Consider the following 25,445-nt stretch of genomic DNA (forward strand, 5'->3'; position numbering starts at 1 on the left):
AGTCCAAATTTAAGACATTCCCTAATTACCAACAAATTCATGCAAATCTCTGCGGGAAGCACCTCAAATATCAATTTCAAGTGAGAACTTCTCTTCCCACAAAATGAAACTTCTGTGTAAATTAAAAAAGAAAAAAACTAAGTTTTTATTTATTTTTTTTTTTTTACAAGCGGTAGAGCTGTTTTATAAACAGGATTACCCGGTATAAGGCTTTACATAGTAAACCCATGGTGACGCATAAAGTGACATATTAAACAGGGTGACCTTTTTTTGACCGTTTAAAGACTTAAGACTCACATTGCTCACCCACCAGCTGTTCCGCTCTATCCTTACTGCTGTTACGCTTATAACGCCTTGAGAAAACAGCTCCTTGGAGCCAAATAATGTGAGGTTTTTCTTTTTTTGTGGATGCAGAGCTCAGCAGGTTGGTACGCGTATGTCTAGACGTGGGAGGAAAATGAAACTGGAATGCAAAATGAGTCATGATTCCTAGATAAATAACATTAATGTAAATATTTTTCAACTCTGGTCATCAGGGAACTCCCACTGAGTCGGCAGGATATACAGGATATACAGTCCACTGAACATTCCTTTTAGATTACATATGTAAAACTATGTCAGGGGCTAGTCACTTGAACTGGTTTAACCTCCATTCTCAGTGACAAACTTAAAGAAAATATTCCATGTTTTTGCAATTTCAGAGGATTTTGTACCCAATAACTTGTTTAATGACCTCAGTAGCCACTCCATGAACTCAAGGCATTTACCTACAGGAAATTCCCAAACATGGATTCTCAGACCCCTGGTGCAAGCTGATATATTTTCAATATTGCCTACACAACAAGCTGTGCAGTATACTATAGTGCAACAGTGAGGTTTTTGCATTCTATAACCTATGTTTTTTAGGGCTTTTTTTTTTTACACTGACAGGTTGTCATCTTTGCGGGTGAAACGATGCGACGTCAGAACGTAACGGCCAACAACCAATCATAAACTAAATAGCGCTCGCCTCATTAATTACGCAAGCCGTTTGTAGAGTTATCGCAACATTAAGCGTTCTATTCCGTTTCCAGCGTTTGAGAGGTAAATGTCAAACAGTGACAGAAACGCGTTAATTGGGCTGAAGAGACTATTTTAATTTTACAGCTGAAAATTCGAAGTCTGTTTAGCATAAACCGGATGGATGGTACAGCCAGGAATAAATAAGCCCAACTGCTGCATATGAGCGAGACAAACTTTAATTTAAGCAGTTCATCCAGTCAATGATATTGACTATGCAAATAAGAATTTTACCCCGGGAATTACAAATGTAGCATGTGAAACCTTGAGTTGAAACCTAAATGCCCAGGGTAAATTCCTAACCCCAAGTAAAGAATGAATTGTGAATGAATTAACAGTAAGTCATAATTTTGTTAACCCAGAGTTAAGAAAGGTAAGAGTTGACAATTTTAATTATTTTTAATGTAAAAACAATAAAATGTACAAAAAAAGAAATTATAATCTTGAGGTCATGTTTAGTTTCAGCAATTCACTTCATACATGACACGGTTAAAACAAGATTTAGCTACCAAAAACTACTCTGCTCTCTCTGCTGATTTCCAGACAATAAAAAATTGAAATAAAAACAACTGGACCAAGAGCTAATATTAAATAAAAGTGGTTAAAGTGCAAACACGCCATTTAAAACAGTCTCATTATGCTAAATGTTATCCTCTTGGTTCTTGATCCAAAGATCATTTTTTTTAAATGGTGCTCTTTTAGAAAAAGTGGGGAAGCCCACCAGGGTATTTCAAGAGGGCTTTGACCTGAAAATGTGACACAAGCACCAGTAGATAACGCCTACTCTCATAAAAGTGTTGACATGCTGTCTGCTACTGCACACCTACATTAACAACCTCTCATCTTTGTGTTATTAAGGTGCACCACACTTCAGAAGTTAAAAACTCCGACGTGAAAGTTCATTTTGTTCTTCAGAACAAACGTAACTCATTTTGTTCAGATGAATCACTGATACAACATCTGGAATGGCTGATCGACACCCAGTATGTATTTCACAGTTCAGTAGACGTTCAGTGGTTTTATCCACTTGTTACTGTAGCAATGCTAAAGTCAGATAAAAAATAAAAAATACTGTCCAGTAAACTCACACTATGAGTTTAGACTCTGAGTCTTGCGTATTGATGGACTCTGAGCTGCCACCCTGTTCCTGCTCAGGATGACGAAAACTACAGTCTTCCTGCTCAACAACCATTATCCTGGACTCGTCTGAGTGGTCTACAAGAAAGGAATGACAATACTGTAAAATCAGACAATATCATGACGGGTAGTTTTATTCTAAGAACGTCATATAGGAAAGACAAAATGGACACACAGGTTTAAATGGTACCTTGGTCAGGGGTATTGTTTTTTGGCTTCTTCTCGGTTTTGTTTTGTGCCTTTACGTATGCAACCACGGTTGCTATGATGAAAAGGACAGCCAAACCTGCCATCCCTGCAGCAATGAAAACTGCAAGCTTGTTTGTCTGTTCTAGAGGAAACAAAAATGTCCTTGAGGTTAGAATTTGATATTCATATTAAAATATAAGTCCAATTAACTTGATTTTTGTTTTTATCACTAGAAATTTTCATTTACCATTATTAGGTTTTGTCCCAGTAGGTAAGGTGTTTGGTTTAGTTTCTGTAACAGACACAAAAACATTAGATGATGCGGCGTGTTGCTTGCCATCCAAGTTATGTTCTCCTCCTGTATTTTCTTCTTACCTTCTAAATGTGCGCATGTACTGTCACTGGTAACATTTCCTTTGACCAAAGTCTGTCCATCAGGACAACTAGAGAATGAATAAGAAAGTTTGAATGAATTTCATGGCAAATGCATTTCGGAGAAATAATATTTAAAAAAACAGCCAATTGTGCACTACCTTTTTCTCCATTCTTTGCACATACTGTGGGTTTTATCATTGAATTTTCCCTCTGGACATTTTCTACAAGATCCTGCAAGCATTCATTTACAGAATTTAATTGAAAATAATACAGCATAACAGCAAGCAATTTGATATTAAACAGCTTGAGGGCTTCTTAATCAGAGAAGGTCAAGAATAGGGGTTCAACAGAAATCTTACGTTCTTCAGTGGGCTCCTCCCCCACCTTGCATTCATCAACACAGAAGGAACATTTGTGGTTTCCACACCGATATCCTTCCTTGCATCCACATACGGTATCGCTGCTGATAGTGCAAGGTTTATGTGTAAGCTGATTTCCTGTAAACATGTACCAGAAAGATTAATGCTTACATATCAAAGCTTATGATGATGCAGATAAACAAAATCATTTGTTTTCTCATAGCCATTAATTATCTTTCGCTAACCAAAATGGCAGTGAGGATGTAAAACTGGATCATACCTATGCACTGGGTACATCTCAAACAAAATAATTTAAGATCGATAACGTAAGTTCCAGGTTCACAGGGGGTACAGAGCTTTTCCGGGTCTCTTCCACAACTTTCCACCAAGCGGTTCCCTGTAACCACAAGCAGCTGCTTTCAGCATGGCCACTGAATCTCATACACATTTGACAGCACTCATCACTAAAGGGTGTCCAAAGGTCTTAGGGAATTTTCTTTTTTTTTTATAAGCAATAAAAAAAGTTTTGAAAAATATAAAGTTACAATTTTTAATCTGGTAATATATTAACATTTTAGTCCACTGTATGTTTAACTGTCTGATGTCATACAACATAAGGTCTGCTTATCTGGAATGACATATCCACAACATAGGGATAGTTACTGCTAATAGAGAATGACACCCACTGAGTCTCAGAAGGTTTGAAACTGGACATTTCAAGTAAGCTTTACAGAGATTTACAGTAAGATTTCTTGGACAACCCTTTGGGTTCTCTAAGGATTATCTAGTCATCTTTACGCAATAACAGAACAATTCATGGATTTCCCTTTGAGTGCTAAACCACATCCTTTTCATGTGACACTTTCAAAATGATCTGAAACTTCCTTCACTAATTTCAGTGATAATCTTTAATCCGCTTTTTGGCATCTTCGATATTCGAATAAATTATTTTTAAAAAAGGACAATTATTAAATTGCACCTTCTTAAAATTAAGATAAATTTTTACAATATGTCAGTATTGGAAATATATTAGGTTACATAACGCAGTACATTGCTGTCAGTAAATGTCTCTGTACCTGACTTGCATCTCTTGCAGCAGACACCATTGTTTCCATTTAAAATCCAGTCATCACATCCAGTGTCAGCACCTAAAGTGGAGTTCAGTACTAGACTGAATATTAGCAAAATCCTTGGAAGTCCTCTGAAAGCAGCCAACATTTTGTCCTGCACAACAAATAAAACATTTTAACAACTAAGGAAGATTGTTAAGCAATTATTAATTAACTGTAGGCTATATGTGATATAATACAATACAATCGTTTAATTCCACTGACACTACTGTCTTCAGTAGAGCTGAACTGAAATTTCATAATGAATGAACTTTACAGTTATTGAACTGAACTAAACCAACACTGAACTGACTGGAGCTAAATAGTAACACTATTGTCTTGCTACAGCTGCTTTAAAGCAGAATTTGAATTTGCCACATTTTTCTAATTTAAATCAGTTACTGTCCTGTTTAATAATGTGAAGCTGCTTTGAAACAATTTCTATTGTATAAAAGACTATAAAAATAGATTGAAATATTATTCTTAATAAGAATTAAAAGTGTAATTCATTCATTAATTCATTCAACTCTGTCAGCAGTGAACAGTGAAGTAAAATAGTCTCAATTAACTTTTAAAATTCTCAAATGATTAAATACTTTTAAATGTAGCACAGAAATGTAGCATAGTTACAATTATGTATATATGATTAATATTAACGAATTAGTCACATGTAAATAATATTCTCTTACTGTTTTCAGTGTAGTGGTCCTGACTCAAAGCAAACGCACACTAAAATGAGAATTTCCACTGGCTCGTCATTTAAAGTTCACAATCTCGTAGGCGGGTCCTTAACACGTTCTTTCTCTCTCTCCTTTTCTCTCTCCCACACACTCACACCTCTGTCAGTCTGACTTTTACTTCATCGACTTTAATGGCGCGATATAAAGCGTCACAGCGAGAGAGCGAGCGAGCGAGCGAGCGAGAGAGAGGGGGGGACATACGACTAATTGTTTGTACTTTAACAGCTGGTTAATTACACACCGTGACTCAGTTCTCTCCAAAGGACTCATGGACATCACCTGCCATGTCATCCTCGTTAGAAACTTTGCGGAAACAACAGTTTAGACTTCCTCATAAGTCTATATTTAAATTATTTTCTTCTTATTCCTGCCTTTGGAATGGAGTTTGAAAGAGGCTAAGCAGTAACCTAAATTTTCTATAAAGAAAATTATAAAATTATTTTTAAAGAAAAAAAAAATACCCATAATGGAAACAAAACATGCGTGTTATATGGTTATTAAAGCGTTTTAATGCACAATAAGATGAAGATAAATTAATTTGTATAAGATACTTTTTGTAATACAGTCTTGAGCAATGCAAAAACCCATGAAAGCCACATTACACAAATAATCTAGCCTGAACTGCAGTCTCATGCTGCGCACGCTGTCATAATTGACATCATTTCTAGATGACAGCACTTGAGCACTTGATGTAGTTTACTAGGCTACTATGAGCTGTTCTCGTCCTCGGATTAGCCATACAGCCATATACTGTAGATTCCACATTTGACTGCTCCGGTCCTGTCCGCCATCGTGGAAAGGTCATCACTCATAATAAAAATCAATACGTCTTTTTAAAATACAACAACATTGTGCAGCATCTGGTTGTAAAAATGGCCTTCATTGAAATTCCTGAATACACTAGATAAACTGTCACAAGTAAGAATGCGTTGGTTTGTGCTTTTAATATGTAATAGCTATTACAGGTTTTTAAACTAAAGCAGGCTACCTTTTAAATGCCTTGTTTGCTAACGGATTTGTCTTGTTGTATTGTGTTAGAAAAGGCATCTGCTGTATATATATATATATTGTTACGTTCCCCTCCTGTCTTGGGGATTGTGAGGGGATAGCAAAGGAAAAAGCATAAAATTAAAATAAAATAAAAAACGGCAAGAGCACACTTCAGTCCTCTGTAAGTTTAACAAAAGGAGATAGGGAGAGAGCAAGGCCTAAAATAACAAACAAAACGATTAACTAACTAATTTTAGGGAGCAGCTAACTTACCTCAAACACCCCAAAAAAAAGATAAATAAACAACATAAAACTTCCCTCAACTCCTTAACTGAACCAAAAACAGGGATGAAAGTAGTATCCAAAGAAAATGCACTCTCTTCCCTACAGCTTCCCTTTTAACTCACCAATATACAGAAAAAGAATATATTATCTGCTACTTATCTTAAGCTTTTCAACAAACCAAAAACAGGGTCAGGTTTTATCTCCAGACACAGCTCACCATAGAAGCACTATTAGCCACTTGCTAATACACAACTCAAAATCTGAGGACAAACAACAATTCATCAAACTGTTCAGTCTGGAGCAGGGGAGAAGTGCGTCTCTCTGCAGCAAACACTGGACTGCCATCAAATACATCATATATGCATACATACATACAGGTGCATCTCAAAACATTTGAATGTCGTGGAAAAGTTTTTTTTTCAAAAAGTGAAACTTTCATATATATTCTAGATTCATTACATGTAAAGTAAAACATTTGAAAAGTTTTTTTTGTTTTAATTTTGATGATTAAAGCTTACAGCTCATGAAAGTCAAAAATCCAGTATCTCAAAATATTAGCATATTTACATTTGAGCTTCATTAAATGACCATCCCTACAGTATAAATTCAGGGTATCTCTTGTTCTTTGAAACCACGATAATGGGGAAGACTGTTGACTTGGCGATGGTTCAGAAGACAATTGTTGACGCCCTCCACAAAGAGGGTGACAGAAGGTCATTACTGAAAGGTGTGGCTGTTCACAGAGTGTATCAAAGCATATTAAATGCAAAGTTGACCGGAATGAAGAAATTGGGTAGGAAAAGGTGTTAGGTTAGGTGCACAAAAGGTGCACAAGCAACAGGGATGACCGCAAGCTTGAGAATACAGTCAAGCAAAGCCGATTCAGAGACTTGGGAGAGCTTCACAAGGAGAGAACTGAAGCTGGAGTCAGTGCATCAAGAGTCACCACGCTCAGACGTCTTCAGGAAAAGGGCTACTTCTGAAAGAGGAACAACGTCAGAAGCATCATACCTGGTTCAAAGTCCTCTTTTCAGATAAAAGTAAATTTTGCATTTTGTTTGGAAATCAAGGTCATGCAGTGATAACTTAAGGAGAAACCAATAAAAAAATTAAAAAACAGATTTTGAGACATTGAAAACGAAAGTGCGTTTCTGGGTTTTGGCCTACAAAAATACATCATCCCCGCAGTGCTTTATTCCCAGGAGGCACTTTCAAAATACAGTAAATGACAAAAGAATCTAGTTGAGTAATGAGTAAATATGATTAATCATAAAATACAAAAAAAAAAAAAAAAACCTGCTGAAATGCTCTCTTTAGCTATAGGCAGGGAACTAGCACCCTCCAGACATGCATTAAAAATCTCATCATACAGACAAATTAAAATAATTAAATGAATGAATGAAATAACCATTCCTTTTAACACAGATATAAGTTTTAGGTACTGGGCCGTAGTCGAAGCTAACTTGAGAGGAATACCATTGTCTTTTAAAGGGATGTGGCTAAACAGCTCTATCACATCTATCACTATCCCAGCAGCCTGTTAGTTGCACTAATGTCACAATTTTGTACCACTTTGCTCTTAAACATAGCACATAGTTACAGCCTTCATAATTAAAGTAGCATTTAAACATCCACTATTTTTCATATCCAATAACAAAAGTGATAATACTTCCAGACAGTGTCTCACAGTTTTTTCCCCCATTAGTTTTGTCTACATTGTCTCATCATTTACAAAAATAAGGCTAAATTCAGTAGTGCCATTCTAAAATACTATTAAGTCATGTAATTAACTACAAAAGAAAGCTAGTAAGCTTCTGACACATACACCTACATTATTACAACATCACACTCCCACGCTGACCTTTTCATTGGAAGGTTAAATGTAATCGTCAGCTCACACCAAACAAGTCATTTGCAGCTTGATTCACTTAAGAACTTTTGTCTTGACGTCATTTGAAGTGGCTAGAAGAAAAAAACACCAGTCTATGCATCAGACTCAGCATATATTGCACACACGTTGCTAAAGACTCAAAAGATATACATCAGTGTCACACCAAGGCTAAGTATATTTTATCTGTTCTTTCCACTTGACACTTTCCCTCCCTTGAAATGATAAGCATTTTTTGTTTGCTGTCAAATAAAAAACACTTTGTCAAGGGGCCCAAGCCCACTTCCTCATACTGAGAAGCTGTAGTAGTGTGTCACAGCCAGAGCAGGGCACACTCATGCAAATGTCTTACACATAGCAGGGAAAATACTTCTGTATGTATGCCAGTAAGTATTTCAGAATCTGTGTCTCAGGGTTACCATCAACTATTCTCTTTAAAGAAACTTTATAATGATGTAATAGACATACATAATTAATGAGGTGTAATAGGCGTTTAGCACATATAGAAGTTACTCAGAAATGTAATTTACATGGTTTATCACTATTAAGTGTGGATTTAAAAAAAACACCTGAGCAGTATAAAAATACCTAAAGTAATACATTGAACACATACATATATATATATAACAATGTGTGTTTATTCTACGACAACTTCCAGCTGGATGTACATTATCCCATTAACTTGACACATAAGTAATTAATTATACAGAAATATGAGTTAAAATATTTTATGTACATATTATAATGTATGTTCGTGTCACTACTTACACATTTTAGGTATATAATTAGTATTAGTTGTTTTGAAAACAATTATGACAAATAATATCAAGAATGTGTTCAAAACCTACAATATTGACAGTTATTCAGAATAGATTTGTGTTTCATTTCTATCTCAAGTTGTGATATGAACTTTAGTTTTGAGATCAACTTTTCTGATCATTGGTTCAGTGTGGAAAATATGTTGTTTTACCACTACACCAAAGCTCTGGAGATATGATCCCGATCAGAAATTATGCTTTGGAAATGTAAAAATAATACCTTCTCACAAGTTTCATAATACTATATATACACACACACACAACACAGAGCTTGTCTTATAACCTGTATAATCTTGGGCATACAGGACAAAAATTAGAAGACAGGAGACACCTGTTCTTTGAAAATGATCCGGTGTTGCGGAAGCACATATCATGCAGACAAAACAGATAACAGATATCACTGCCGTAAGCTTTTAGAGACTCCAATGTTGTCTACCAAATAGAAAATAGAGACCTGATGGTGCCAGAGAGTAGACCAAAACAAGCTGTGTTTTTGAATAAAGAAAAACACTTCCAAGACAATGGCAGGCCACTTCTTAATACATAAATTTTATTTTCTCAGTTTTATATATATATATATATTTATATATATATATATGTGTGTTATCATATTTACAATTTATTATTCCTCTTTTGTGAAGAAACAATAAAGCAAACAGCTTTCACTGCAATCAGCGTTTCATTCAAAGGGGCCCAGAAGTCACATTCCAAAAGTGCTTGACAAACTCTTACTCTTTCCTATTTTTGCTCAGGCACATGGGTCAGTTCATGGAACACAACATCACGAACAAAGACACCACCTCACTGTTTTATCAGTAAATTTGAAAATAACAAATATCATATCCTTCCTCCAAAAACAACTGTTTTAGAAAAAACATCACGACTCAGTAATTGTCAAGGGACTTTGGTTAGCTATCTGCCTGTTTTAATATCTATAAGCCAGTTTTCCACCGAAATCTTTCCACCGAAGCTTTTTTCCCAGGAACATTTTTCCTCAGGAACTTTTTTCCCCTGCAGACCTGTTGCTGTCTGTGGTTCCATAGCGGTCTAAAGTACCGAGAAGATTAGGCAAATGGCCTGGCGACGTAGGTCTGCGTGCGTTTCTCATTACCAAACTATGCAAATTTTCGCAAGCAGCAGCATACTTGATAACATTAGTCAGCTCGCCTTGGCTTCTGCAATTTTCCTCTGTATTTACAATAAGACGAAATATGATATCAAACACCACAGCCTCTTTTCGTTTTCATTTAAACATATTAATAGCCGCAGAAATGTAGTTCAGGGAAGGTAGGCCTACATCCATTACAATGAAACTAAATATTATATCAAACAGCATTGCCTCCTTTTTATTTTCATAATATAATGAAGACAAAAGATTACCTGTTAGATTTACCCAAAACAAATGTCTCATGTTTAACCACTACAGAGACATCAGGGCCAGCGGCAAATGTCAGAAGGACTAGCCGAGTTGAAGCTCCTCTCGTCGGGATACATGAGCACTGAGCGCCCGCTGATCGCGTGGAGCTCACGTCTCCGAAATCAGCGAAGCACATTTTCAAATAGGCGCTGTCTTTATAAATAAACTGCAGATTTGAGTTTTAAATAACTACATTCTCGCCTGAAATTCTTTTAAAACTACATTCCATGACACAATAAAAAAAATAATAATAATAATAAAAGCAAATAAATGGTGGTTGAAATACAATGTTGCTGAACTCAACCAATCAGCGTGTTCAGCGCCCAAGTCCCTCCCCTGAAAGTTCCGGACCTCGCGAGCAGGGACATTCATTCCGAGGGGCAAATTTTTACCCGGAACTTTATTTAGATCCTGGAAACACACCAGTACCGCCCCAAAGTCCCTAGTTCCTGGGTAAAGTTCCTGCGGTGGAAAAGGGGCTCATGTTATAACTTACAAGGCCTACTACCATTAACTTACTGCATTAACTGTACAGTGACGTTCGTAATACAGTGGTGAATACTAAGACAACTGGTGACGTCTGAACAGTCGGTTCACAGACTATGAAAAGCACCTGTTTGTTATTGTTAAAAATGTCTTGTATATTTAGAGTTCATGATGGACATTTGGCAACCATGAGTCTAAAATTAACACATCCGAGCATTTATTTAGTGATAGCTTAACATGCTATCAAGCTAATGAGGGAATTCTGAGTTGTAGCCTCACAAGACAATACATTCAGCAATGTTTAGGGACGTCAATTGTCATTATGATGTCTGATTGTCAACGGGGTTATAACAAATGCAACTGTGTAAGGAAAAAAATCATCCAGCGTGTGAATACATTTAAAAGTACGGACTGTGTAAAGAGTCATGCCAGTGTCTGGCTTGTAACTTGTGCAAAGTGCAGAGCAGCTGAGTATAAGAAGCAGACAGTCTGATACACTGACTTTCCTGTTAAAAGCTTATTAGTTGTGTTATCTTGTGCTGCTACTGCAGTATTGTAGTTTTTGTGTCAGAGTTTAAATTAACTCTGCAGTTGTGCTTTTTTTTTGTGTGTGTCCTTCGGTGATCTAAATAACATTGAATGGACATTAAAGAAAAAGTTGACCTAAAAATGAAAAACATCGGTCATCATTAGCTCACTCTTATGTTTTTTTCCCAAATACTTTCTCTCTTCTGTGGAACATAAAAAGTGAATTTTTATCCTGGTCAAAAAACATCCTGGTCATTCCTTTACACATAATAGAAGTAAAAAGCGGACTGGGGCTGTCCCAAAATTCAAAAAAAATAAAATAAAAGTAGTCCATGCCACAAAAGTGGGCTATATTTCAAGTCTTCTGAAGACATACGATACATTTCGGTGACAGAAAGCTAAACTGGTAACTAATGATAATCTTCTCTTGGAAGGAAGAGTTGTCAGAATATTCTGGATGAAATATGTTCAGGATTAAAAAATTGCAGTGTTATTATTTATATACTATTATATTATTACATTAATATTTTTAGCTAGCTTGATTTGAAAGTTTTAGTTAATTATGTGAATAAATTATGTGAATAATTTTTTAATATTTCTATACAACATTTCTATATTTTATTTAGTTTAAATCATTTTAGGCCCACTGCTGTTGTAAAGAAATGTTTAGTTTATTCTTTGTAAATTGCTTTAATGTATAAAAATAAGGTAAAAAAAAAAAAAAAAAGCATTTTAGGATTTCTGCATAAATGTATTAAATTCTCTTATTTGCCAAGGCAACATTTCTAATTTTCATTAAAGTTCTTCATCTAATATTTATATTTGATTTCATCTTTATTTCAATTACTGAAAACTATTTTTAATAGTTTTAGTTAACAATTACAACAGTTATTTTTTGTTCCACGGAAGAAAGAAACTGGATAAACGAGCAAGTTACAGATCTTTCATTATTGGGTTAACTGTCCCTTTAAATGCTTTAAATCGCGCTGTCAGTTTGTACATTCTCAGTGCAGGGATCGTCAGTAGCAAAAATTCATGAAGCAAACTGCGGGAAGTAGGCCTTGTGCTCTGAAAGGGTTGAAGGCACTCTCCTGTCACATAATATCAACAAAAAATTCACAAGGATTGCCCATAGCGTGTTGAAATGACTGCCGACTAGCGGTGAGTTCTGGGGGGACGTTTCCTAGCTCGCGAATGGGGGGAGCCCCAGGTGGGCTGTTGCTTGCTGCTGCTTTAGGGGCGAGGTGCGCGAGGCAGTACGGAGGGGGCAGACCCGGCGGGCCATACGAAGAGCCGTGACTTCTCTCACTGTGGGCACAGGACAGATGATTGGGCTGAATGAAAGGGGCATGGCTGTAGGTGAAGTTGTGGCTATGCTGCGAGATGCTGTGACACTGGCCGTGGCTGTACCCAGAGTGAGTGTAACTGTGGCTGGAGTGGGCCTGACTGGCAGCAGAGCGGCTGTGGCTTTGATGACTCAGTTGACTGGGTGCTCTCTCACCCCTCCTCACAACCCACGCTCCAATTTCTGATTCGCTGCCCCCACAGCACGGTGCCTTATGGTCCTTCTCTCGAGGGGAGGGTCTCCGGCCTTTCCCAGCACTGGGGTTGGAGCCACTGCTTCTGCTGCCTGTGGTGAGAGATGAATGTATTTGGACAAAAGCAGTATTATTTTCCCTCACAAAACCATATGCTAACCAGACTCGACAAGCAATGACAGCCATTTTTTTCAATTTTACCCAAATTTCGAATTAGAGCCGTGAAAAGCACATCTACATTTGGTTAGTTGCTTGATTTATATTTCTATAGTGTCAACCCACGCAAAATATCATTGGATAAAAGTCCAGCTTCTCATTTACACTGTTTCAAACGTTTAAGTTCACATGAATACCTTTATTCAGCAATGATGCATTGAATTGATCAAAAATGACGGTAAAAATACTTTTTAGACATTGTTTTAAAAATGTTTAAAATAAATCCTGTTCCTATGAACTTTCTATTTATCAATGAATTGTGAAAAATACATTTATCAAGGTTGGCAGCACAACTGTTTTCAACTTTGATAAGAAGAAGAAATTAGTGCTGTCAAAAGATTAATCGCGATTAATCCCATCCAAAATAAAAGTTTTTTGTTTACATAATATATGTGTGTACTGTGTATATTTATTATGTATATTTAGATACACACATGCATGTTTATATTTTAGAAAAATGTTATATTTGTATATTAAATAAATAAATATATATATATATATATATATATATATATATATATATATATATATATATATATATATATATATATATATATATATATATATATATATATATATATATATATATATATATATATATTAGGGGTGTGCGATATGACGATTTTTGATCGTGGACGATAAAAATGTCTCCACGATCTGCTTTTGAAGAAATATCGTAGTATCGTGCTACAGCGCACATTCTATCAGCTGCAGTTCTTATTCCTCCGTCTCAATATACTGTACATTATTCGGATCTGCTTTAAAGCCTTGCCGGTTAAATGTTTTATTCACGCGTCGGTCTGACGTGCGCTTTTTCTGAGCCCGTACACCCGAAGCGCGCGTGCTAAAGCCTGTCAAAAAGCGCCTGATTACTGAACCAAGTTATCTTGTGCACTAATACTTGTCAAATAATTGTCAAAACACACAAGGTTTATGTATAGACTCCTTCCTATCTTGAAAGGTTTTATCTTTATAATAGGGAAATTAGTTTGGCTGTAATGCTCAGACAACTTGCAAAATAGTAAAACCAACATGACAAAGAATCGTGATAAAATCGTGAATCGTGATTTTTCTTAAAAATATCATGATATTATATTTTTGCCATATCGCCCACCCTTAATATATATATATATATATATATATATATATATATATATATATATATATAAAATATATAATATATACACATGTAAATATTTTCAAAATATATACTGTATGAGTGTGTGTTTATATATACATAACAAATATACACAGTACACACATATATTATGTAAACAAAAACTTTTATTTTGGATGCGATTAATCCCGATTAATCTTTTGACAGCACTAGAAGAAATGTTATGTTAGCACCAAATCAGCATATTAGAATGATTTCTGATGGATCATGCGACACTGAAGATTGGATTAATGGCTAAAAATTCAACTTTGTCATCATAGAAATAAATTAAATTTCAAAATATATTAAAAAGAGAAAAGAGTTCATTTTAATTGTGATATTTCATACTATTTTTACTGTGTTTTTGAAAACAATTGCAACCTTGGTGTGCGTTAGAGACTTTTCAAAAATGTTGAAAAATCTTAACCAAACCCTAACTTTAGAATGGTAGTATATACTAAACATCAAAAATATACAGACAGAATGATTGTGGAAGCTGACAAAAATCTAACAAATCCTTCATATTGTGCAGCAACATTTTTGCGCTCTACCGAAACGGTCTCATTAAAAAAATGTCCAAAATATGAACAAATATTCAGTATGTAATACTAAAATCAACCAAAACAAATTCCCCAATTCTGACAAGAAACACCATAAAAAAGCTGTCTGGAGAAGCATCATGGAAGGTACATGTTTAGTTTTACGCTCTTCATCTGTGCTCTGATTGGCTGTAATGTCGCACCTGGTTAGGACACGGTGTGAAGGTCAGCAATACCATGAGGGTAATTAACATCAATACATCAACAGAAACGATATGGTACAAATATGAACATTTTGTGGTGGTTATGTGTTTTAACCAACGTCAGCATTGAGGGTAGGTCAAAATGACATGGATGGCCTAAATTTTTGCAATAATACAGTTCTTGGGAATACAATAAGCTTTAACTCACATCATACAGTATCATGGAAATATTCACTTTAACTTTTCCTAGTTGATTCAGATTTCAGACTGGCAAAAAGAGTAAGTGTATCGCATAACAACTTTTCAAAGGATGAGAATCAGTCAGATTCTCATGCACAATGAGGGTAAAACTGCACATGCCCACACAAGAAACACAAACAAGCAACACAGCTGGGGAGTCACAATGGCCACCCCAATGATTCATATACCATATGATGACAAACCACTGGAATAAAAAGATGTCAAGGAGAAAAGGTGGGGCGGGAGGACGTTTAAATGAGAGTGCTAATCTTACCGGATACCCCGTGAATAGAAGAAAATTCCATCAGTCTATAGACGGCCAGCAAAAACAGAGGGAATATCAGAATTACGACATGTTGCCCAACCAGATCTTCAACTAACACTCCCACACCGAATATACCAACAAGCTCTTCAAAAAAAAAAAACCCTGCACTCCAGTTTCTGTGATGCCACCATATGTTATGCTTCCCAAAGCGACCAAACTTGAGTAGGTTGGATCGGTGTTAAAAAAGTCATTACGATCAATGACCTTTGCATTATTACCTATTCACATTCCTAACTCTGTACTAACTCCACCATGCACATTTATGCAAAGGGTGGCATAAGCAGTGTAAATGATTTAAAAGTCTGGCCATACCACATATATGGAATATCCAAGTGAATACAGCGACAATGATGATTCTCTGGAAATGGAATAATTGAAAAAAAAAAAGTTGGCATTTGAGATCTTGATTTAGTCTTACTGTTAAACCAGATTTCAATAAATAAAGTCATTTAATTTAAAGAAAGGATAATTGTAACACTCAATAAATGTAACAATGATGAAGATAAAAATTAATTCTCACATATATAAATAAAGTTTAATATATAAACAAAATATAAAAATATATATACTTATTAGTGCTGTCAAATGATTAATTGCGATTAATCGCATCCAAAATAAAGGTTTTTCTTACATAATATATGTGTGTATACTGTGTATATTTATTATGTATATATAAATACAAACACATGCATGTATATATTTAAGAAAAATATGTTATGTTTATATATTAATATATTATATAAAATATAAGAATATAAATGTATATACACTATATTTTCAAAATATATACTGTATGTGTGTGTATTTATATATACATAATAAATATACACAGTACACACATATATTATGCAAACAAAAACTTTTATTTTGATTAATCGTTTGACAGCACTAATACCTATATAAATAAAAGTTTAAAGATATTTTAAAAACGTTTGAGAAAGTTACAGAAAAAGTCATTAATTAATGCTATTTTATGATTATGATTACTCTTTATTATGCAATTTTATTTACAATAAATCAAATAATTATTCATCATCATATCTTCTTTAAATATTTTTGTATTGTTTTGGGCAATTTAGAAGTAATAATACAAAAACATCAGACTTTTTCCTGTTTGTGTTTTATATTTTTACGGTTTAATGTTTATTAAAATGTATTTGTCAAAACTTTAACATATAGTCAGGTGTCAATATTAAAGTCTGTCCTAATTTTTTTTACTTATAATATGTCTAGTACCTTGAATTAAATTACACATCAATTATAATCATTCACATTATAGATCATTTTCATGTCCAGCAATGGTGTTATGAATGTAACATCAGCCTTTGTTTACTTCTAGTTTAACTGTATCTGACTAATTAATTACTATGCATTTGATTTACGTAAGTAATAACTGCTAATATGTCAAAATAGTTTAAAATAATTTTAAATATATTTTAAATACTTTCTGAATAAATGGACAGACTGAAATGTGGTCTAATAATGCAAATATGTGCACATGATTTACTGGTCTTGTGTCAATGATGTCATTCTGGCTGGGTGCAGTGTTCATTCAGGTACTGAAAGCAAAACTCAGCCTGCATGAATATATTGTAGTACTGTACCTAATCACCCTACATGCAGATTTACAACAAACCCACTGATGGTTTCCATTTTACTGTAGTAAATTCCATTTCCAATACATCTGAGCAGCTACAAACGTAATAGTTCATTAGGCACACCTGAAACCGAAAGAAAAAGTCACACAGGAAGCTCACGGGATTGTGTGTGGGGACGAGCATGGAAAGGGGTTTTCCCTTTTATCCATCAGTGCATCATTTATTGCGCTGTCTTACACACAAACAACACCCACCTTCGCTCTGTTGGCTGCCTGCACTGCCACTGTGAAAACTGTGGCAAGGGTCCGAGTATCCAGGAGGAAAGCCGGGTGGAGGAGCGGGGTAACCTGGGTAAGGGTAGGGCTGACCGCCGAGGGGCCAGGGGTTGGTTCCTGGAGGAGGAAGAGGAGCAAGACCATCCTGGTCAGAGCCCCCACCACTAGATCCCTCGTTCAGATTGAGAGAAGCCATATCTGAAAACAGAAGAATTTCAATATCATTACAATTTTCTATATTTCACGTCGTTTTAATTGTAGTATTATTAATGACGATTTATAACTCTAAGCACCAAACTTAACCTTTAAGTCAGATCTTATCTTAATGTATTAAAGGTGCACTTAGGGTTAATAAGTTGGTGGGGCTGGTCATTTCTTTTCTGTTTTTTTTTTGACAAAAATGTATACTTTTATTCAGCAAAGACACATTAAATTGATCAAAAGTGATAGTAAAGACACAATCAAGGTTTTTAATACTGATAATAATCAGAAATGTTTCTTAAGCACAAAATCAACATATTAGAATGATTTCTAAAGGATCATGCAACACTAAAAACTAGAGCAATGGCTGTTGAAAATCAGCTTTGCCATCACATGAATAAATTACATTTCAAAATACATTAAAATTCAACACAGTTATTTTAATTTCTAATAATATTTCACAATGTTACTATATTTTTGATCAAATAAATGTAGCCTTGGTGATATAAAACTTAATCTTATCAATTTAGGTGCGTGTTCACTGTACTTTGGCACAGGTCTCCAAAGGTGTAGTAGCACTGCTCCGAGAAGGTGATTTTATTGACTGTGTGTCTCAGGTAGCCGTGTTTCAACAAACTGCTGGCGTATTTTCTAGCATCCCGACGGTCCTTGAAGCCCTCCACCCGTGAGAACAACCAGTCGACAACATCAGCCCCTGGAATACAGAGATTGAGCAAATGAGAAAAATAATACATTGATTATACAAAACATCTACCAAAAACTAGATGCTAAGGAAAGTATCTCCCACCCAACAAATTCAAACCACAGCAAAGAAAGGCACAAACCGATGACAGCGTTGGCTATAGTGATCTTTAACCACATTCGGTCTCTAATCTCCAAGCCTGAATCTGGTAGCTGCATAACTTTTACTATAGTTGCCATGTCTGTTTTTGACACTGAAAGTGGGAGGTCATCAAACTCTGTGAAATGAGAGAGAAATGACAGTGTTGAGCATCATAAATCTGCCATTCTATTAACAGATGATCTCTAGGACAGTGACTTTGATCATACCATAATGGGGGAATGGCCCAGAAAGTGCAGTAGTGTGTGAGATCCAGGCAGCAGGGTCGATGGGTCTCACCGGCTCGGCTGAGGACAGACAGACAGCAGAATTTAAGTACAATCCAATAAAACTGATCCATAAATGCAGCATGGGTCTTCATATCTATAATTTAGCTTCATATCTATAATTTAGCTTCACCACCTCTAGGGATGGTGAAGTAGCTTCTAGGAGAGGGGTCCCAACATTTCGCCACTGTTAGGCTTATCGGCCTGTAGAGGACAAATGAAACACAAAACCATGTTAAAGAGAGCATTCAGATTCACTGAAAATGTATCAATCAACTGAGGTGTAACATCCAATCTCACCCAGGTTTGGAGACAATCTCCCGTAGAATCCTGACAGCATCATCATTACTCATGTTCTCAAAGTTCACGTCATTGACCTGAGGAAATTATAGTTCCATTAAACCTCCCATTATTTGATGCATTACTTCAGATGAAGGTTTTTTGTTTGTTTTTTTACTTGAAAATTTCTCAACAAAAGTCCAACTATTGTGCAGAGTCAATATGGAATTATAATGAACTGTTATTGTATTATCTGTAGATGCTCCTCCACTACAGGTTTTTTATATATAACAATATATATATATTTTAGTACACCTAAAAATATATATATTGACAGTACACCTAAAAAAACAAAACAAAAATAAGTTGTATTATTATTTACTGACTTTAAAAAGTAAACAATATAAATTAATAATAATTATTAATAAAATAATACATTTAATAAATAAAATAATGAATAATACAATTATTAGAAATAAAAAAAAAATAGTACAAATCTCATACGAGTTAGTTTCTTCTATGGAACATAAAAGGTGAATGAAGAGAATCCTGGCCACTCTTTTCAATAGATCAAAGGTGAATGGAAACTAGGTGTGACGCTCCATAAAGGTATTGTAAAAGTGGACCAAATGACTATACGAACTATATTCTGAAATCTGATAGCTTTGTGTGACAAACAGACCAAAATGTAAGTCAACTTGTTCCTCACATAAAGCTTTTACATAAAATAGTGAATTAAGTAATATGGACTTTTTTATAGTGCATTTTTACTACAAATTCATTGTAATTGCATACAAAAGGATGAACAGGATATCTCTTTTATGTATAACAATAGAAATGAATTCAAATGAGTTTGGAACAAATTGTTTTTTTACTTTAAAAAAGCCACAGTTTCTTAGTCTACCAAACTGCCTGTTTGTTTACATGTGTGATGTTTTATGGTCACTTGAACATCATCATCATTTTGCAAAATTCACCTAATAGCACAGGGTCATCTAATCATTATGGTTTCTAAATCAGAGCACCAGGGTGAGGAAAACCCCTTTGTTATGTAAATAAATGACAAAGACTTGAAAGCACCATTCTGTCCTTTGTGGTCAATGTGACTAAAAGGTCATATAGCAGGAAGGAACGGGATTGGAGCACAATAAGTCAACAACACAGGGAGGTGACCCAAATCTTGACAATTCCACAAGTGCATTTAGAAACTAAAAAGAGAAGAGACTTACAATAACAGGCCAGTTTCAGTTCTGTTCAAGGAATCATTGTAAGTGAAAATGATCTATTATCTAATTTGACAATGTCGCAATGACATTGAGGATATACAAAAGATGATTTTCCTGGTGTTAGCATTTAAGTGGTATTTACCAAATAGAATGACATGAGGGTGAGTAAATCATGACAGAATTTCCCTTTAAGTAACATTGTGGATACTGGAAATTATCAGGAAGCAGATTTGATCATTTGTAACCCTCCTAAAAGAGCATTTCAAGTGCACTTGAAAGTGGTTTCACACTGCTGATCATTTCACCTGTAACAGCATGTCTCCAGGCTCAATCCTGCCATCAGCCGCCACTGCTCCACCTTTCATAATAGAGCCAATATAGATGCCTCCGTCTCCTCTGTCATTACTCTGACCCACTATACTGATACCCAAGAAGTTGTATTTCTCTGTAAGAAAGAGAGGTAAGGCTGTGAACTCCCAATGACGTGTTCATCTATATTTAGAGCACACTAGACCTTGAAATACAGGAGGTTCAGTTCATTAAGCAGGTGGAGTGAAAAGATAAGAGATAAGAGGGAGGAGGCAAGGGATGGATGATGGGAAAAAGAACGGGGTGATCTAGTGAATAGGTTCTTACCCATATTGAGAGTGACAGTGATAATGTTGAGGCTCATTGTGGAGTCTGTAATACTACTGAAGGACGAGGACTGTCAAAAGAACATATAAAAGATTAATACAGATCAAACACAAACGTGTAGAGATGTGTAATTTTTCCACCACATTCTCACCCTGTCCATTTTGGTGACTTTCTGCCTCCGTCGTCGGCGTTTATGTCTACGCATGAGTTGTGATGAAGAGCTCTGCTCGGTTGAACTGCTAAGTCTGTGGCTTCAGAAAAAATGAGAGATCAATGCTACATTAATGAAGCAGCATGTCATTATGAAACCAAACATGATCTCCAAAATGAGTTCAGTTTTGAGGTCAATTCATGTTAGGTTCTTAATTAAAACTCACTAGAAAAGTTTTATTCTGACTGGCACTAAGGCATTCACACACAAAAATCTAAAAAGATTGTACAAAGTACCATAATTTACGGAATGATTATTGCTAAAAGTGTCATTCTAAAGCTGTGGAAATCAGACACTGTTCCTCAGTTTGAGACCTGGTTGACCTATATTACTAGAATACTGCCCATGGATAGAGTCCGGTATGGAGTTATGGATAATCTTGATAAGTTTTACAGTATATGGCAACAATGAATTTGTAGTAAAAATGCACTATAAAAGAAGTCCATATTACTTAATTCACTATTTTATATTATAGCTTTATGTGAGGAACAAGTTGCTGTTGACTTACATTTTGTCACACAATATATTGGTATCATAACTGTTACAGCTTGATATTAGAGATTTATTTTATTTATTTATTTGATAATAGAGGTTTTTATACTACTTTGTGATCGTTAATATTTAATAAAACCTTATAATGCAATCTTCAGCAAATCTCAAAACAAGTTTTTGTTTTTTGTTTTTAAATACAGTACATTATGATGTAGTGATACCTAAAATAATAATTTTATTTTTTTTTTTATTTTATTAGGACAAAATAGGAGAGCATTTTAATTTTAATCATGAATGCATGAACTATGGGGGAGATTAAACATGATTAAATCATTTCAGTTGACCAATAAACCATAATTCATATTTAATTCTTTGGCCAGCTTTACCAATTAAATTAGAGTGAAACGTTGTCATGTCAGTGGGCAAATTAGTACAGTCATTGTGCACTCTCAGCCAAACAAATTCACATTTAAGTGTTCCAGGAAAATGAAAGACATTGAGTAATATCTGACCTGCTGGCATTCTCATCCTCCTCGCTGTCAATAAACGAGCTGGATTCCAGCTCACTGCTCATGACTGATGTGCTGTCATAGCCAACAGCTGAGTCACGATTCACCCGCTCTGATTTCGAGTGACCGTTCACGCGAGGGACTGAGACAAAACAAAAAGACATTGTTTAAAAGCTGAGGAAAAACAACACTTCAAAGACAGAATACAGTACATAATTCTGGGAAACGCATAATAGCACTGAATGACAAATTTGATTGTTTCCTTGATAATGAACTTATCAGGACAGTCTTTGTGTAAAAGGAATTGAACCCTGGTCCATTTAAAAGTTTCAAACAATCTACGGATGAAAGTGTGCAGTCATAATACTCAAATGGGCTTTATGCTGAAGAACTGAAGGTTTATGAAGCTATTCTTTTCTAGAAACCATCACATCAGTCAAAAAGCATGCTGGGGTATACATACAGAGACAAGGACGAAGCTGTGTCTCTGGGTGGCATCGGATGCGCTGAAACGGTCTGACCAAATGATAAGAGCGCTGTGGACCCCATGAGCGACCGAAACATTCCAGTACTGCAGGAGTGCCCATTTCAGACCATTACCTTCCACATAGCCACTCATGCGCACAAATCAGTCACAGCTATTTTATCCAACCATATTTGACTCTTCACACACAGAGGAAGCTCTATCATTCCATGCCATGTGTGAGTTCACAGGACAACGGTATCACCCCAACGATCAAGGGTATAAGCACAGGCCTGCGGCGAGATGAGCTGCACACCTGCAGCCTATCAGCAGCCCTTTTTTTCAGAAAGGATGGTCCACAGGTGGGTAATGCATTTATAGCCTCTCCAGAGTCCCTTTAGGCTAACTTTAGTATGCGTTAGACGTCAGGAAAGAGAGATAACAGAAGATGAAGATGAATTCGCTCAAGATGTGGGCACCAAAACAAATCTCTGGAAATGTTCCCTCTACATCTGACTTCAGGAGATGACCTTATGCCTGTGAAGCGCAATATTAATGTAAGTGAAGAGTATATTCATACTAAAATCAGAACAGGCTATAAAAAGACTAAAACGCTTTTTATAAAAGGCCTAAATCCTGTTATATTTCTGAACTATTTCTAATGTTTGCTAGTCCAGATAATTCACTACTGAATAATACTACTGATCAAGAGATTATAATAAATCTCAAGTAAATTTTAAATGGTAAGTAGAATATACTTATAGACACAGGATTTGACATCTATTATTTTACAGATGTAACATTATATAGGCTAGTAAATTATAAATATTAAAAGTTTAAAAAGTCTAAAAATTTAGAAACAACAATAATAATAATAAGTGTATATGAGCTGAAATAAACTTATATTCATAATATTATATTTATTATTTAAGCTTTATATTGCAAAACTGATACATAAAAATATAAAATATATAAAGTTTATATATATATATATATATATATATATATATATATATGTTCCACAGCAACAAGATTACAACTCATAATATTTTTATTTTATCTATAACTTAAAATGAATTATAGGGGGTGGTGTACAAAAAGTAAAAAGAAATCCTAACATTCACGCCTATCTTAAACTTAAATATCTACACAAAATATTCTTGTTATCAGAGAGATGCATTTGTCTTACCTCTGCTGCTGCACAGTTTTCATTACAGTGCTGCACCTCTCATTAGCTTGCAACATATCAAGGGCTCAATGAAACGTAACCTCCTTCACGCAGGAACTCGACTGTCTATCAAATATGCCCCTGCATCAGTTTCCACTTTAACGGCACAGGAGTGTGTAAGACAATGAACAAGCCCTGAGCGAGGGTGCAGTCTACGCTACTCACATATAAGCCTCTGGGCACTGCTGCCACTGATAACTGATGACTTTAACTGTAAAGCTGTGCACAAAGAAAAACTGTCATTTTGTTGTGCATTCACGATGACAGCAAAACACCACACAACGATGAATTCACAAAATCTTGCTTAGCCTAAAGACGAGCCAATCCCAAAACAAATCAACACCTACATGTACACCAAACAGCAAAATGGAAACTGAATATCGGTGGCTCAGCATGGTTAACAGATAAGTGCCTGAGGCTAGAAAAGAGATCTCCTCTCTCACTCCTTCTGCCCCTAGGGCACACACCTGTCCTTAATAAGAAAACACATATTTTTCATCCAGTCACACCCAGCAGAGGTCATCACTGGGACAACCTTGACAAAATACCCTCTGACTCCGCAGGAATGACAGAAAGTGAGTGAAAAGCCATCTGAATTTTGCATTTGTTGCTGGTGTAGTGAAAACAAATCAATAGTGAAAAATAAATAGATTTGTCAGTATCAAAGAAAGGAATTTGTGCATTTGTACATATAAAATAATAATAATAATAACAATATATATATATATATATATATATATTCAGATAAAATTCTGATAAAATAAAAATATACATGTACTTTTTAAGCTCACCTAGGCTGTATCTATTTGATCAAAAATATTGTAAAAACTATCAAATATTACTATAATTTTTTATGTATTTTGAGATGTAATTCCTGTGATTGTAAAGCTGAATTTTCAGCATCATTACTCCAGTCTTCAGTATCATTTTGCTGCACAAGAAACATTTCTTATTATTATCAATGTTAAAAACTGTTTTTAAAATAAATTTTTAACGAATACAATATAAATATTAATAAAAATATTAATATATTAAAATGTAATTAAAACATTAATATTAATTACATATTAAAAATATATTTATATAAGAAAAAATACATTATTTATATATATATATATATATATATATATATATATATATATATATATATATATATATATATATTTATTTTATTTGTATTTTTACAAATATATAAATATTTATTTTATTTGTATTTACACACACACACACACACACACACATACATAAATATATGCATGTGTGTGTTATTAATATATATAATCATCAGAAAACGCACAAGCGTTAGTCCTTAAAATGACTGTATGATCTATCATGATAGCTTTCTGGGCTTACCAGCTCTACTATGCATGACTATTTCTGGAGAAGAAAAGGGGAGCTGACCTGACACATTTCTCACACGCTCTACATCCAAAACCTCCAGAGACACATCGCACAGCTACACAACTGCTCCAGACATACACATGCTAATAGCGAATAGATGCTTTACTTCAAAGACAGACTCAAAAAACCCAAGTACAGTTTGGATCACAACCATTAAACCATCAAGTGTTGGGGAACAACAAACTGAAAGTACTGACACTA

The 25,445-nt window shown here is 35.0% G+C and overlaps 2 protein-coding genes across 4 annotated transcripts in view; both read right to left on the reverse strand.

The window, feature by feature from the left end:
• Positions 1 to 122: 122 nt before the first annotated feature.
• On the reverse strand, positions 123 to 10,467 carry tnfrsf9a (tumor necrosis factor receptor superfamily, member 9a). Of its 2 annotated transcripts, none has more exons than XM_058762357.1 (9): positions 10,330 to 10,467; positions 4,196 to 4,343; positions 3,400 to 3,516; positions 3,120 to 3,257; positions 2,919 to 2,991; positions 2,761 to 2,828; positions 2,633 to 2,677; positions 2,387 to 2,527; positions 123 to 2,274 (listed from the first exon to the last, which is right to left on the reverse strand). In XM_058762357.1, exons 2-9 carry the CDS (start codon positions 4,335 to 4,337, stop codon positions 2,144 to 2,146), a joined length of 855 nt encoding a protein of 284 aa, XP_058618340.1. In that variant the 5' UTR covers positions 4,338 to 4,343; positions 10,330 to 10,467; the 3' UTR covers positions 123 to 2,143. The 2 variants fall into 2 exon arrangements, with proteins under 2 accessions (XP_058618340.1, XP_058618339.1); XM_058762356.1 differs by lacking the exon at positions 10,330 to 10,467 and adding an exon at positions 4,918 to 5,111.
• Positions 10,329 to 25,445, reverse strand: part of dvl1a (dishevelled segment polarity protein 1a) — a 37,745-nt gene continuing 22,628 nt past the window's right edge. The window contains exons 5-15 of one of the 2 annotated variants that reach the window (XM_058762351.1): positions 22,156 to 22,294; positions 21,092 to 21,185; positions 20,941 to 21,010; positions 20,610 to 20,749; positions 19,100 to 19,176; positions 18,936 to 19,003; positions 18,743 to 18,820; positions 18,517 to 18,651; positions 18,219 to 18,386; positions 17,450 to 17,668; positions 10,329 to 13,010 (exon numbers count right to left, since the gene is read on the reverse strand). In XM_058762351.1, coding sequence (XP_058618334.1) covers positions 12,475 to 13,010; positions 17,450 to 17,668; positions 18,219 to 18,386; positions 18,517 to 18,651; positions 18,743 to 18,820; positions 18,936 to 19,003; positions 19,100 to 19,176; positions 20,610 to 20,749; positions 20,941 to 21,010; positions 21,092 to 21,185; positions 22,156 to 22,294 — 1,724 coding nt within the window. In that variant the 3' untranslated portion in view covers positions 10,329 to 12,474. Of the gene's footprint in view, positions 13,011 to 17,449; positions 17,669 to 18,218; positions 18,387 to 18,516; positions 18,652 to 18,742; positions 18,821 to 18,935; positions 19,004 to 19,099; positions 19,177 to 20,609; positions 20,750 to 20,940; positions 21,011 to 21,091; positions 21,192 to 22,155; positions 22,295 to 25,445 lie in introns of both variants that reach the window. The other variant, XM_058762350.1, reaches the window with a different exon arrangement.

The sequence above is a fragment of the Onychostoma macrolepis genome, chromosome 23 (genome assembly GCF_012432095.1).
Source record: "Onychostoma macrolepis isolate SWU-2019 chromosome 23, ASM1243209v1, whole genome shotgun sequence".
In the NCBI taxonomy this organism is placed as follows: domain Eukaryota; kingdom Metazoa; phylum Chordata; class Actinopteri; order Cypriniformes; family Cyprinidae; genus Onychostoma; species Onychostoma macrolepis.

Bases quoted from the DNA above. Each gene is read 5' to 3' on its own strand.
- tnfrsf9a (XM_058762357.1), bottom strand. From the start codon at position 4,337: ATGTTGGCTGCTTTCAGAGGACTTCCAAGGATTTTGCTAATATTCAGT. The intron at 3,517-4,195 runs GTACAGAGACAT...TTGTGGTTACAG, and splicing joins CTGCAAGAGATGCAAGTCAG to GGAACCGCTTGGTGGAAAGT. The intron at 2,528-2,632 runs GTAAATGAAAAT...TGTTTCCTCTAG, and splicing joins TGGGACAAAACCTAATAATG to AACAGACAAACAAGCTTGCA.